The 15,244-nt window shown below is 37.5% G+C and overlaps 1 protein-coding gene and 1 long non-coding RNA gene across 2 annotated transcripts in view; one reads left to right on the plus strand and one right to left on the minus strand.

The window, feature by feature from the left end:
• Myf6 (myogenic factor 6) overlaps positions 1-1,096 on the minus strand; it is a 4,460-nt gene extending 3,364 nt beyond the window's left edge. Inside the window, exons 1-2 of the mRNA XM_031349322.1 lie at positions 499-1,096; positions 92-182 (exon numbers count right to left, since the gene is read on the minus strand). Coding sequence (XP_031205182.1) covers positions 92-182; positions 499-1,017 — 610 coding nt within the window. The 5' untranslated portion in view covers positions 1,018-1,096. The remainder of the gene's footprint in view (positions 1-91; positions 183-498) is intronic.
• A 427-nt stretch (positions 1,097-1,523) lies between these two features.
• LOC116076056 overlaps positions 1,524-15,244 on the plus strand; it is a 22,641-nt gene continuing 8,920 nt past the window's right edge. The window contains exon 1 of the long non-coding RNA XR_004112793.1: positions 1,524-1,638. This is a non-coding gene — a long non-coding RNA (uncharacterized LOC116076056). The remainder of the gene's footprint in view (positions 1,639-15,244) is intronic.

Raw genomic sequence — 15,244 nt, forward strand, 5'->3', positions numbered from 1 at the left:
AGCTCTCTGTGCTCAGCCGGAGCATCCCAATGAGGTGCTTAGTTAGCCTTGATGCTTCCAGTACAGCCCAGCGCCTTTTCTTTTACATTACCTTCCTTAGCAGTTATCACGAGGCCCCTGGAATGATCAGAAACACTTGACCACTGGGGGCTGCAGGTGCGCAGGAAATCCGCACCCTCAAGCTGAAAGGAAAACCAAAGCAACAGATTAGGAAAGAAACAAATACACAGGGTGGGTGTGGGGGAGGAGGGGGAAGAGGAGTAGGAAGGGGAGGCTTGGAGGGGGAGGCTTGGGGGTGTCTCCCCCGCTTCCTTGGGCCAGACCGCATTTCCTGCTTAAGGCAGGGGCTCTTATCTTCTAGGGTCACTGGAGGTTCATTAGAGAAGGCGAGGACCGAGCGAGAAAGGGGGTAGGCACCAAGCAGGTGAAGGTTATGCCCTCAGGAAGACTTTTAATAGGCCTTTTACATTTCCCTGCGCTGGTAGCATCTGGGCTTACAATTTCTTGCTTGGGTTTATAGCTGTAGGGGTCCACGCCCAGCTCCTGCATCTTCTCTTGCTGATCCAGCCTGTGCAGCAGGTCCTGCAGCCGCTCAATGTAGCTGATGGCACTCCGCAGAATCTCCACCTTGGGCAGCCTCTGGTTGGGGTTGGCCACAGTCCGACGTTTCAGTGCCTCAAAGGCTTCGTTGATTTTCTTTAGCCTCCTCCTTTCGCGCAGGGTAGCTGCTTTTCTACGATCTGTGGGGGCAGATTTTCTCTTGCAAGTCTTACAAGCCCAGATCAGACACTGGCCTGGGCAGTGGGGAGGCTGCAGGCCTGGGGGAGCCAGAACGTGTTCCTCTCCACTGCTGTCACTCCCCGCTTCCTGCGGCATTTGGTCCTGGCAAGGGGATAGGGTACCATCACTCCCTGGATACAAAGGAGAGCCCTCTGCCACTTCTAATGGCTGAAGAGTCACATTTTCTCCATCTAAGTAGAAGAAATAGGAGCCAGTTTCAAAAAGGTCCATCATCATGTTCTCCTCCTTGGCCTCTGACTGATCTGAACTGGGTGATGGACTCAAAAACCCAGAGGAGCCACCCAGATGGCATTTAATTAGTGCGGTGACATAAGTCGACCCAGCTTTATATATAGTAGCTACTGAAACTCAATCCAACTTCTAGCTGTCACGGAGCATCAGTCTCCCAAAGTGATTACAGCTAGCGATCCCTAGAACATCTAGTTTGAAAGAAAACAGAGACGTGTCACCTCTCAGAGCGAATGTGACCATCCATAAGACAAACAGGTTAAAACAAAAATGCACACAGAGAGTCACAGCACCAAAAGCATTCAGTGCTTCCATTTTGGACAGTTCAGACACTAACCTGCTAACCAGGCAACTTCAAAAACAACTGGGGATTAACACTGCCCTGCTCCCCTCCCTCCAGAGTTCAACTGAATTCTAAGTATAGACTCATGATGAGAGATTTCATAGGCAATAGCCATTGCTCCAAAATAGCCTCATTAATATTTCCAGTGTGGTTCGGCTCTTTGCTCTGTTCTGCCTGTCAAAAAGATGCTATCCCTGTGATTAAAACCATTGCCAGTCCTTCAAAGGTTACATATGACTTTCAGGCCTCAGCCTCAATAGAAGCAGGTAAATAATCTCTTTCCTCTCTTTTACTACATCTGTAAGTTGAGGTGGGAGTTGGGGAGTGGGTGAAGGGTGCTCACATCCCATGATATTGTATGAAGTGACTCAGGATTCTTTCATAGGATTTCATAGGATAACAGGCTACCTGTTATTTTAGATAGTACAATTAAAATATGAATTCTGCTTCCTTTTTCAGTTGGAGCAATAGCATATAAAGTTAGGACTGAGATACAAGAAGGAAAATAAACATGGAGTAACCCCCAGAATAGTTGTGGTTAAAAAACAAGACACATGACAGTTGCTTGATAGTTCAAAGGTATCTTGAAATGACAAAAGGTTTAGCACCATTTTTTATTCACATTCTCGCTATCCATTGACTCCACCAAAGATGATTGCTTAGGAAGCAGAGGAGAAAGTAAGAAGACAAGGCACATGTAATGAAACAAATGTTCTTTATTGTATGGTGTCTGTGGTCCAATACATATACATGTTGTTCCTAATGCAAAAATGAAGTATAGAGGGCTCCCAGATTTCAAAGACCTCTCTTTCAGTTCTAGCTGGGTTGAGTTCTATTTCTGTGTCTATGGCTAAGTACTATTTAAAAGACTCCAAGATGATGGTTGTTTTATCCATTTTGGGTAAAGGATCAATAAAATATTACCACACATGACTTATATAAGCATGTAGCTGTGCAGTGAACATTAGTCATAGAGTATAACATAAAATGGTGTTGGGACTAAGCTTTTCAAGGCGAATAAACTACAACTGGTATTTCCTCCCTCTCTCTGTTTGTCTATTCTCTTCTCCCCTAAATGTTTGTTCGTCTTTCTTGGAATTTCAATCCTTCTTGAGCATTCTTGGGGGAGTGCTTCCACTACCAGTAAGTAGCTTTGGATATAAAAGTCACACTTTATAGTAGATACCCAAAAACATGAATGGAAAGTTTAAGAACTTATTCTACCTCAAGCTTTGGTTGGGTTATGTCCCCTATGGCTTCCTCAAAAAAAAAAAAACTTAACTAAATTCATAAAACAGTAAAAGCTGTGCAAAAATCACCTTCATATCATTTAGGAATAAGTTAAAATTTTAACCCAAAATGCTTTATTTAGTCCTTCTCAACCTCCATTGAGAGCTGAACTTTGAGTGTAAACTTTGAGCTATTTGGGCCAGTTTTGTGTATTTGTTTTTGTATAGCTGTGATATAACTGTCTCCTGAGAGGCTCTGACAGTGCCCGACAAATACAGAAGTAGATACTCACAACCATCCATTGGACTGAGTATAGGTCCCCAATGAAGGAGCTAGAGAAAGGACCCAAGGAGCTGAAGGGTTTGCAGCCCCTTAGGAAAAACAACAATATGAACTAACTAGTACCCTCAGAGCTCCTAGGGACTAAATCATCAACCAAAGAGCACACATGGTAAGACTCATGGCTCCAGCTGCATATGTAGCAGAGGATGACCTAGTCAGTCATTAATGGGAGGAGAAGCCCTTGATCCTGTGAAGGTTTATGCCCCAGTGTAGGGGAATGCCAGGGCCAGGAAGTGGGAGAGGGTGGGTTGGTGAGGAGGGGGAGAAGGGAGGAACCAGGGTTGTTTTTTTGTTTTTGTAATTAATAAATTAAAAGAAAAAAAAGAAAAACAGAAAAACACTGGAAATTCATTATTATTATTAGGTATCCTAGTGTAATTAATATTTTGGTATTTACTGAATAATAAAACCAAGCTTTACTGTGGATAAAAAAAAGACAGAGAATCATCATTGTATACTCTGGGGTGGAAAGCACTAGAAAGAAGAAGGAGAATGTAATACTTATTGTGTTATTTCCTGTGATTTCCATTAGCTTCCTGGTCACCAAGATTAAGCCTGTAGACCGAATGCTTCTACAACTCAGAGTCCAATCTAGCTTTTCTTATGGAGCATGAGTTTTTGTTTTTAGCAACATGTTATGCTGTCTCATATGTAAAAGACAATTTGAAAAGTCAACCTTTGAAGAGGGGAATCATATAGCATTGTTACTCAAATAATGAAAATTATCTTCTGCTCCCTCTTCTCATAGTTCTGATAACTTTATCTCTTCTTATGGAATTTATAACCAGAATAATTAATTACTTTGACAAAAGGATGGAAGCAGAAGAAAGAAGACAAAAACAATGGCCCTGGAATTGGAGTGGGGGTAACCTAAAAGACATTTGCCCATACATAACATCTCAATTTCTCATAGCTTGTACTTAGGTTTGTATAAGAGCAGAAAAAAAATGACTGTATTTTTGTTTTGTCATAAAAAACCAGAACTTTAAAAATTGTGAAATCACTTTTAAAGTGCAACAACTTTGAGTAGGGAAAGGAACAAGCTTGACCAGTAGGTACTGAATTAAAACTGTCCTGATCCCTCTTCTCAGAACTCTAATAATTTTATCTCTTCTTGTGGAATTTAAATCAAGAATTATTAATTACTTTGATAAAGGGACAAGAAGTCTTGGTGTGCAAATTCATGAACTGGAGACCACAGAAAACAATAAGCCGAGTGTGTCCAACAGTTAGAAGGATCTAGGGAGACAGCTCAGAGGGGAAACTGCCTGTTGTGTGAAATGAAGACTTGAGTTCTGTGTAAAATGCTGAGCAATGTGGTAAATTCTTATAAGTAAACCTAGTACTGGAGAAGGTAGAGACAAGAGGTTTCTTGAGGATTGGTGACCTGCCAGTGGGAGCAGAAAAAAGAGATCAGTGGTCTCTAGGATCAAAGAGTGAGGCTTTGTCTCACAAAACAAATGAACAAACAAACAAAGGAGAGGAATGAAGAAATAAAGTATCAGAAGTTGGCTTTAGCCTAGGTATACATGCACACAAATACACACAGTAGAAGACATGAAGAGTTTTCAACATGAAGAAATGATGGATGTTTAAGAGGATAGGTTAAACTTTATTTGATGTTATAGAACATGGATTTATACCAAAACACATTACATCATACATTTGCACTCAAAATAAAGATGTAGCATGGCACATAAAGCACTTTTATTACTGGAAATGATTAGATAAACAAGCCAAAAACTAGGATCACTAGTAAAGAACTTCAAAGCTTGGTCTGCAGAAGGCCTCACTCGGGTAAAGGCATTCATTTCTAGAATCTGCTAACTCTAAGATGTATGAACTGGATGTTATACATCACAAACCTGCTAAAGAGCGTGAAAGCTCTCACTTTATTCTTTGTATTTTGCAGTCAGTATAAATATAGGAAAAAAGATTCTAAGTTATAAATAGAAAAGATTCAGGAAGCTGGTAAAAGGGTGGCTTTTCTTCTGGTCAAGTTAAGCCTTTTCCTACTGAATTATTCTCTGTTAAATTGTAAAACCAGTTTCCTACCCTGCTGCAGAGCTTCTGTAGTACATTAAAATAGTCTTAGTGTTCTCCTGGACATAAATAGGTTTCTATTTTTACTTCCTACTTTATTCACTTATTTTTGTTTGCTTGTTTGTTTGTTTGTTGTTTTAGAAGTTGTAGACTGGAAAGAGGACGTAAGAATAAGAAAATCCTAGCATGAGCAATGACTGTCCTTTCCAATTAGCTTAGTGGGAAAATATGCACTGATTCCAAACATGTAAGTAGTGTTTGGAACTCAAATTGTTTACAAAATGTGAGAGGCTTGTAATTGCGATTATATTATGTCTCCATAGAACAAGAGGGAGATACAGATGTTAGCAACTAGTTAGGTAGGTTGTTGTAAGACCAAACAACAAACTTAACCCGTTTTAAATAGCTAAACTATGTCTTTCAAAAGATTGGAGCACATACATAGTAATAAGAGTTCTATTGTTATTAACAACCACCTCAAAAAACCGGAGTTCATTCATGATGAAATCTTACACTAGGTAAATGGTAGAATGTTTTCCAATAGTTTATCCTGTGATTTGTCATTCATGATTATTTTCAAATGCATTAGAATGTGTCTAATTATTGTCTACAAAAAGAAGGAGGAGGAAAGAGTCTATGGATTATGTGTTAAGCAGCAGATTTTAACTATGTGCCTTTAAGAAAATCAAGTATCATGGTGAGAGGGAACAGAATCTTTGAAGCAAGACATTCTAAGGACTTCCAAGCCTTAGTTTTTCTTGTTGTTGGATTTTTTTCTTTAAGAGACTTAATGATATACTGGATACATATCTCATAAGTTTAGTGTTAGTGTTTGAGATTAATTATCATACTCACTGCATATGTAATGTATACTGCTTACTTAGGAACTAACAATTTTAGTCCCACTTTATGAAGCTTTAATCGAACTAATCATGGTCACCATTCCAAAATAAAACCTTGCATAGAACATGTTTTAGATAGATTTTGAGGTTTTTTTTAAAGATATCAAAGTGAAAGTATTATAATAGCAAATTTCAACGTACTGGGAACAGTGACAGTGGCCAAAACACAGAGAAGTGAATAGCTGAGAACTTTGAAGGGGAATAGAATCCTTTCAGGGTATGTGACAGTACAGTCTCAGAGTAGGAAGTCTGAGGAGGAATTATTTAGGGACAGAGTTTTGAAGATGTTAAGTTGACATTTCGGGGAAGAGAAGTTGAGGTTGTTGGAAAACTATGTTTTGGGATGGCAGTGAATGTAGGGAGTTCAAAGAATAGACTACCAGAGAGAATGGATGAAAAGTTTGTTAAAGCAGTTTCTGTGGGTGATCCCTTGCGTCTGGAGCTACATTATTATGTAACTGGAACCAAAGAAACTATTAGCTGAGAGAGTAGAGCTCAGGGCTAGCGATGAAATGAAACAAAAAGAAACTTAGGTTGAAGAGAACAGACAAGTGGACAGAATATAAGACTAGTCTACAGATACTTGGATGAGTGGCCCTGGTGAAGAAAGGGAAGGGAGTGGTCCTGTAAGTATAAGGCAAACCTCAGAAAGCAGCCTTGCCTCAGACTTGTGGACACTGAGAAACATGAACCCTCGGCACCCGGAGCTTACTTAAGCTGCCAGCAATGTGTGCTCAGAGATTCCCAAACACGATGGTAAAAATAGCGTTGCACTTACGCTGAGAGAACATTTGAGTCACTTCTGGGGACATGGGGGAAGGGCCTCAACCAAGCAGAGGAAAGGAAAGATATGAAAATCCAATGCTCTATGCTTCCAAAGTTATGCAAAGAAATGGGGTAACACCTAAACAGGGGGCACTTTAGTCATGGAGCCCAAGGGAAGGGGCCCTGGAAGCTGTTCTCTGTATCTTTCATGAAACTCTTCGCTCCTTGCCCTCATCACCCTTCTGGAACTCAGGCTCCCACAAGCCAGTGTTCAGTTTACGCGCCGACCCTCACGCTGCTGCCTGTGTCTTCCTTTGGAGGCCTGGTTTTCACGAAGGTGATAGTGACCTGTTTGAGAAGCACTCATTCCCCCGCATCTGTATTTCTGAATTTAAGATAAAAAGTCTGAGAACCATCAGAGTGTTTTCAGACTAAGCTTTCCTTTTGTGTGAGTGACAGATCAACATAGGTTTGTTTAGCTCTAAGCAGGTGCTTAGGATTTCGAATGGAAACTTCTATAACTGGGGCCGTCTTGGAGCTATCAGAAGAAATTTGTTGTATGTCAACAAAAACACTACAGATGTTTCCACGTGTCCCTTCATTTAGGAGAATAACATATACTGTGCACAATACATAAAGAAATCTTTTTCATTAAGAATTACTGTGGATTGCAAATGTGAGCTTTGGTATTAAAGAGGAAGGTTTAGGGCCTTTATTTGACCTTGAACAAGCAAAATAATTTCTCTAAAGTTTCAATTAGCTAGATCTTACATAAGGTTGTTTCAAAAATTAAAAGAATTTCATCAAAACAACTATACAGTCTCAAACACATATTAAGTTCATTATAATTAGTGTTGCATTATGTAGCCTCCAATTAGAAAGGACAAAATAAATCTGTCATCCAAATAAATCCTATGAACAGAATTTTGTTTACTTTTAGGTACGACTTTTATGCTACATCATTTTTATTTAACTATATTGTTGTCTTAAAGTATTGCATAAATACTTTTGCACATGGTTGCTTTCAGTTAAGAATTAAAATGAGTAAATGCATAGTTTCTAGGTTGCCTACATCTTTTAAATACATGAATTATGATATTTACAATACCCAGATTACAGAGATGCCTGGAGTTACTGTCTTGCTAAGATAAGCAGATGCCTCTGGTATAGAATGGTTATCCAAGGATTTTGTTACTGCCCCCCAACTGGCTCCTTATGACATATTGCCCAATTTGGTTGATGCTTGAATGCCGGTGTCAGAGCCTACTGTGACAAATAGTCACCACTGTACAAACACACTATTCCATAAAGCTTTGCTACCACTTCAAGAAATAGTTGCTTAATCATTTACTCATATTTGCATTTCCCATTGCTTTGAGAAAGCAAGAGCTTTTAGGGAATGACCACTATATATTAGTTTTTAGGTATATGATTTAAAAAATATACAGTATATAGAAAGTTTAATTGCATACAATCTGGCAATTTGTGGAGACATCAAACAGTCAGCACATCACACTGATCACAAAGTGACAAGATCTCTGATTTCATTATTAGTGCTAGATATTTAGGTGTTAAAAAAGTTTTGCTGTATAAGCTCACAATATAAGAATAATATTTTGTTACATTGCTGAAACACTTCCGTTGATGTTTTGATTTTCTTGTAATTAAGTATAAGCTATCTTTGGACTTATAGAACTTAGATAATAGGGCAAGGTTTGAGAGTTGTTACTTTTAAAGATAGTATAATGAAAAGCAGAAATATATGGACATACTAATATCTTGTAAAGTAGCTATTATTTAACTCTGAAGAAATATGAGTCACAGAACTTGTATTGAAATGTTTTCAACAATGGTCTTGAAGCACATTTATTTCATCACTTCTAAGTCTACTCAAAATACAATGTTATAAAACAGTGTCAATCAGAATGGACAGAGCTGGGAAAGTACAGCACATTGAAGATGGAGGGGAATGTGAAATCAGGGGACAGTGTAATTCAGGTCCTGAGTCACAGGGCGTGTGCCTATGTTCTCTTTCTCAGCACTCAGGCCTACTTCTAGAAACCATAAGAACCGGGCTGTGGATGAGTAGTGGGTCCTAATAGATAGGAAGTTTATGGATCCAGATCCAAGGATGTTCTGAACTTCTGACCAAAAGCTACAGACCACCTAGAGGGACATCTTTCTCAATTGATTATAGAATGCTCTCAGGATGTCATGATCTTTTTCAATTGTTGAGATGTCAAAATTCAAATGTGGTCAATGGCTATAAAGAAAAGTAGAAAATAGAGGAAAACTCCAAACAGCAAGTCCATGAAATATCCTCATGTCTAGAGATTCTGCTCCTCACAGTCTGCATGGTTCTGCAAGAAGGTCTGCTAGGATCTTGCCAAGGAGCAACTTTAACTTTTAAAAGGTACCCATAACTTTAACTGCAGTCCGATCACACGCACATATTTGGCTTATGAACATGATTCCACTGAGTTAAACAAAGCATACCATGTGAGTCAATCATTAGAACCTTACTGACAAGTTCCTTTTTCATATCTTCTCTTTGTTCATATAGTATCTTCCACTTCATACATTATCTTTCAAAAATGATATGGAATGTATTTCAAAATTTCATCTAGCCTTAGTCACTCTTTAATCAGATTTAATAACCTGGAAAAAAAGAGAAAAAAGTTTGTATTTTTTACTTTGATTACTATTTTTCTGGAGTTGACAGAATGGAGAGAGTTAATTCCACACATAACACTTTTAAGAGGCTAATACCTAAAACACCCTAGTCCTAACTATTTCTAAGTCATGTAAAAACAGTACGGTTTACATCTTTCTCACATAAGGTAGGTGTATTGCTTTAAAGCCATGTAGCCTAAGGGCAGAAAAACAACAACAACAACAAACCAAAATATTGGTGTGCTTATAGCAAACTCTTTTTTTTTCTATGTAAATCAGCATAGACTGTGAGGAGAAGAATCTCTAGATATGATGGATATTCAGTAAAGCAAGGTGTGTTTCATATAATCGGGGATTCTCTCAATGTGATTACCTCAACTCTTCTCCCTTTCAAATCTTCTTGAAATTGACACCAAGTTTCCACGTTGACACTTATCAAAAATTTCCTTTCAATGAGATTATTCTCTTCTCTCAGCTGTTGAGGCAATTTAAGGTTTTACAAATTATCGATAGGATTCTTTGTTGAAGATTTTTTGCCTTCAGGGACTCTGTGGAACAGAGTATGACAAAGAATCATTAGTAAAGTTTACCTCTAGTTCCATCCCATACTCAACTAATTGGAAAGTTGGATTAATCTCTTAAAAGGTGAACAGTGTAAACTCAGGTAGTTCTCTGGATGAGAAGTCATCACTTATGAGAACAGTAGATCCTTGCAAGAGGTTCATTTCTTCATTTTCCTGTTGCCATCTGCATTTCTGGCCAGAGTGCGTCTAAGAGATCTCTGATTACAGTTCGTTCCTAGATTTAATGACTTCGTTTGGAAACACAAGTCTGTGCAAGTGAGATCTTTTCACAGCAATGACTGGGAGCACAAACAGATCCCAGGCGGGAGTCTAATGATCTCATTCCTTGTAAAAGATAGCCAATGTCACTAGGTGTTTTTTGAAATCAGAAAATCCTTTCATTTTTAAGAATAATAAGTATTTAATAATGGCTGCAGTTGGGTACAGTATTTGGAAATGAAATGAAGTTGCACCATTAAGTAGCTGGCCTTTCCCATGACACAACAAGCATTTGTCTCCTCAGTTTTTGTTTTCAGTTACTGAGACTCATTACTTCACAAAGAAGGAATGCAAGAATAAAGGGTTGCTTTGCACTCTATCAATTTGTCCTGCTATTCCTGGAAAAGTTTATGTTTCAGCGACGCCAAAAAGCAGCAATTATTTTATGGTTGGTGTACTAAAAAGTGGTCGCAATTGTGATGTATGGCTGTTTTGACATTTTTTTACCATTTGGTTCAGATCAATTAATGTAGCTTAGTTGTTCAGAATATCAGCTATGAAAGAATAGCATCAAGAAAATATTCTGTCTTAAAAAAACCTCCATTCTTTCTAGATATTACATGTTTAATCTTACACACATGATTCTAAAATAACTAGACCTCTCACATTTCCAAACTGTACTTTTACCAAAATTCACCAAAATGCTTGTTTTTGCTTTAACTAAAGAAAATCCCAGGTTTTTTCAATAGAATAAGTATCTTTTGAAGATAAAAGTCATGATTAGAATCATCATGAGGGTATATGTTATTACTAGTAGGCTATATTTGGCAGGCTGTGTTAGCTAAAGTATTATAAGTATATAAGTTTATAAGTATGTCTCCACAGTAAAACATTAACCTGAAGAATAGTAGAGTGTGCTTGTAGAAGATTCATAAGATTGGTATGACATTTCATGAGGAAGCACACACTTAAATTTAGCTTCCGTAGTGGGCAGCAGGACTGTGTTGAGACTCAGCAGTTTTGTATTAGAGTAAAAGCAATAATACCGACAGAAATGAAGAAAGTGAAGAGGAGGAGAGAAAGGAGAGGCGATCAGGGGAAAAGTGCAGCCGTGAACTCCTTTTAAGTCCAAAATTGACAGTTGGGCTGTTATCAAGATCAACCCTTTAAAAAACTGAAGGACTTTAAAAATCTATACATAATTCATGATTGCCTTGATTATTCACTATATCTGCTTTAACAGAAAACTGCTTTAGGATAAAGTACCTATCTATTTATCTGACGATCCAACTCTCTACTCATCTATGTATCTATGTATCTATGTATCTATGTATCTATGTATCTATCTATCTATCTACCTATCTCTCTAGCTACATATATATACATATACATGTGTCTGTGTGTGTGTACTATCTATCTACTATCCACATCTGTCTATCTGACTGTCCATATGTTTATCTGTCTGTCTACCTACCTATCTTTGATCTATGGTGATAAGGATTAAATCTAATGCCTCTAGTACTGAGACAAATTGGTAGTAGGAAAGTTCTTTTAGATGGCTTGCCTGAACCAAATTTGGTCAAAAAATGAATCTCAGAAAGCTGGAATATACTTATTTGTTCCCACTCTAGAGTACACGTAAGGAAACGCAAGGGAACTACTACTGGGGTGTGGATTATCACAGCTTACCAGTTGTCTAAACTGTCTTCTCACAGGGTTCATACCAGTAGCGGTTTCTGGTTCTATGGATATTTATATTTTACCACTAACCTATAACCATTCAATGCTTATTTGTTCACATTACCTATATAGGATAAGATGCATAGAATCATTCATTCTATGAATGATTCAAAGACTATTCAATCTAAAATTTACACAAATTTCTCAAAATTTTTTCTCTGAGAAATATCAATATCACTTATTAAATAGTTATTTCTATTTTGTATTTGTTTCAATTGTATTGGCAGATTGTCTTTAAAAATCACATATAAATCAGTGAAACACATAATGCTTATTTACTGTCTTTGAAAAAAATCTAAAGTGTCTTTTTCAGTATAACTTCTTGGAATTTTTATGGAATCTTTGTAAATTACCTACTGAAAAGATATTTTATAGTAAGACTTCTCTTTTGTTGTTAAAAACAAAGCTTTTGACAGAAGTGTGGTTGTTAAGGCTCAATTATAGAATACTAATTAGGTTTATCAACTGCTTGTTCTAAAAGTACAATGTTTTTTTCTTTCTTTCTTTCTCTCCTCTTCCTCTTCCTCTTCCTCCTCCTCCTTCCTGTTCCCCCCTCTTTTCATTGTTTTTTGTTTGTTTGGTTGTTTTTTTTTTATCTTTGGTTTTGTTTTGTTTGTTTTGTTTCGTTTTTTGAAATAGGGTTTCTTTGACTGGTATTCACGCTGTAGACCAGGCTGGCCCCAATCTCACAGAGATCCGCCTACTTCTGCCTCCTGTATTCCACCATCTATCTAGTGGTAGGTTTCTTAACCCTAGTCCGTCATCCATCTCCTGAATTTTTGTCATCACTAATGCTCCTCCTCTCTATATCATTATTTTGCCTGGTAAGCCCAGAATCCAAGATGCAATGTTACTTTATCCACTCTCTACAACACTCTCCAAAAGTCAACTTTTGCTAACTTCTCACCTTTTGGGCCCTTTTGGCTCCTGAGGAAGAACACAACTACATGTGAGAAACCTTTGTCCTTACCTCTTAGTGGGCTTCAATATTCTTATTCACAAAATCTTGGATTTACAGCCAAATCCTTAAAACCTTAAAACAACTTAAGACCTAAAACAACTCACAACTATCTTAATGGGCATACCTACCCAATGAAATAATAAAGGAAGAGTTGTTTCAGTGACTTAAAGTATTTTTCAAATTTCCATGATCTGCAATTTTCTTCAGAAATTATCAGTAAATTTAACTTCTTGTGTTTTATATGTTGGGTATTGTCAGTAAATTAACTTTTCTCTTTCTGCTAGATGGCCAGTCATGGTTGGAATATATTTATTTTGCTATTTGAACTATTTACACAGTTTTACAGTCTATTTTTCTCTTCTAGGTATGTAATATTTTCATAGTAACTACTGGAAATTTTGCCTACTGTTGTTTCTGTTTATTATTGTATTGATTAGGTTAGCCATAAACCTAAATCCCTCGAGTACTCTAAATCTCTCTCTAAGCTTATTTATACATTCATTCCTTCCTATTTATTTGATGCTCAGTCACTATGAAGGATATGTACATGTATCTATGTGTAAATATGCAAATGTATATGGATGCAGAAGGTGAGCAGATGTTGAACTCTGTTGGGCTTCTGTTCTGTGCATACTGAGAAAAGAACTACCCCCAAGTTCAGCTGGTGGGAAGAGTCCTGCTCCCTGCTGACCCACTTCTGTGCCCCTGGCTTTACTTGGATCAGTATAGTGCCAGTTCTCTGACTCTTTTTAGCCTTGCTTCACCTGTCTGTTATGATACACTACCTCTTACCAAAAGCCTCTCAAGTGACCAGCTACCCTGGTTTGCCACCTGTTGCTCATTACTGTAATCTCTGGACCTAGTGTCAGCCTCTACACATGTGCATACTGGCAGCTCATTCCAGACCTGCCTCTACATCTCCAGCACCTGTCTAACAAGTAGGGATATCTTGTTTGGGGATAACTTGACACTGCCATATCCTGGTTTCAAGTCAAGTTAGTTTTGACAGGAACTTTTTGAAAAGAAGATGCTGAATCCCTGCTTATTTCTGTCTCTTTGAGATGTAAAGATAATGGGATTAAAAGAAAAAATTGCCTTTGGGACACAGAGGAAAAAATACATATTATCCAGCTGTTAATGTTAATGAAATTTGTTTATGTATGGCTACTTTATAACACTTAAGAGCTTAGCTGTTGGGACGATAGAGATACCTAAGCAGTTAAAAAGCACTGAGTGCTGTTGCAAAGGCCCCAGGTTTAATTCCCAGTATGCACATGTCAACTTACAACCATACTGAAGTCCAGTCCCAGGGGATCTAACCTCTTTGGACCTCTGCAGCTACTCTATACATGTGGTGCTCAGCCACACATGGAAGCAAAATATTCATACACATAAATAAATATATAGTTAAAATATTTTTTAAAATACAATTTTTGTCTTTGATGCATCTATAATTTGTCAAATGGGAAGTCATTTTTCTGACATAAAACCAAAATCAAAACAACTCAGATCATTATGGAACTATAAATTGCCCAATCCTTTTTGTCAGCTTCTGTTGCTGAAGGTTTTGGAGAGTTTCAAGTTCTTGTTTTTAATCTGGATAACTGATAGATATGAACAATGGATGCCAATTTCCTCAGCTTTCCACCCTTGTTTATCATTGATCCATAAATGTTTTTCTCTCTGACCAAAAATATACTTATATTAACATTCAAGTGTTGCTACAAAAGTGTGTGAGTATTCAGGCAAGTTATTTCACTTTCGAAAGAGTGAATTTTCAGCCATATTTGTTTACACTCTTCTTTCATATGTAATTATGTTGAAAGCAACACAGATAAAACTACAAGAAGCTTTTAGTTTATGATTATAAAAAGCAAACAGATGGAGAATAGTAAATGAATAATTCCATCTGAGAAGATCATGAGAAAATGCCTCAAAGATACTGAGAAACATGAGAGAAATGTGGCAGTAGATGCCTGGATTGGGAATGTGAAGGGCTAGTTTAGCAAGCAACAGAAGACCAGGACTTGTTGCTCTGATCTAATTGTAACTTTGTAATCAACCTCTGTACTTCTCTATTCATAAATCAATTTGACTTAAGTCTAGACCAGTAGTTCTCAACCTGGTGGTCAAAGACACTTTCACAGCGGTCACCTAGGACCATTTGAAAACACAGATATTTACCTTACAATTCATAACAGTAGCAAAATTATAGTTATGAAGTAGCAACAGGAACAATTTTATGGGTGGAGGGGTCACTCCAACATGAGGAACTGTGTTAAAGGGCTACAGCATTATGGAGATTGAGAAGCACTAGTCTAGAAAAACAGAGGTATTACTGCAGGAAAAGTAATTTTTTTTAAAAAAAACTTTTATTGCATTATGCTGAGAAAAGTTACATGATTTCAATTTATCTGAATTTGTTAACATTTAA

Source organism: Mastomys coucha, unplaced genomic scaffold, assembly GCF_008632895.1.
Source record: "Mastomys coucha isolate ucsf_1 unplaced genomic scaffold, UCSF_Mcou_1 pScaffold4, whole genome shotgun sequence".
Classification (NCBI taxonomy): Eukaryota; Metazoa; Chordata; class Mammalia; order Rodentia; family Muridae; genus Mastomys; species Mastomys coucha.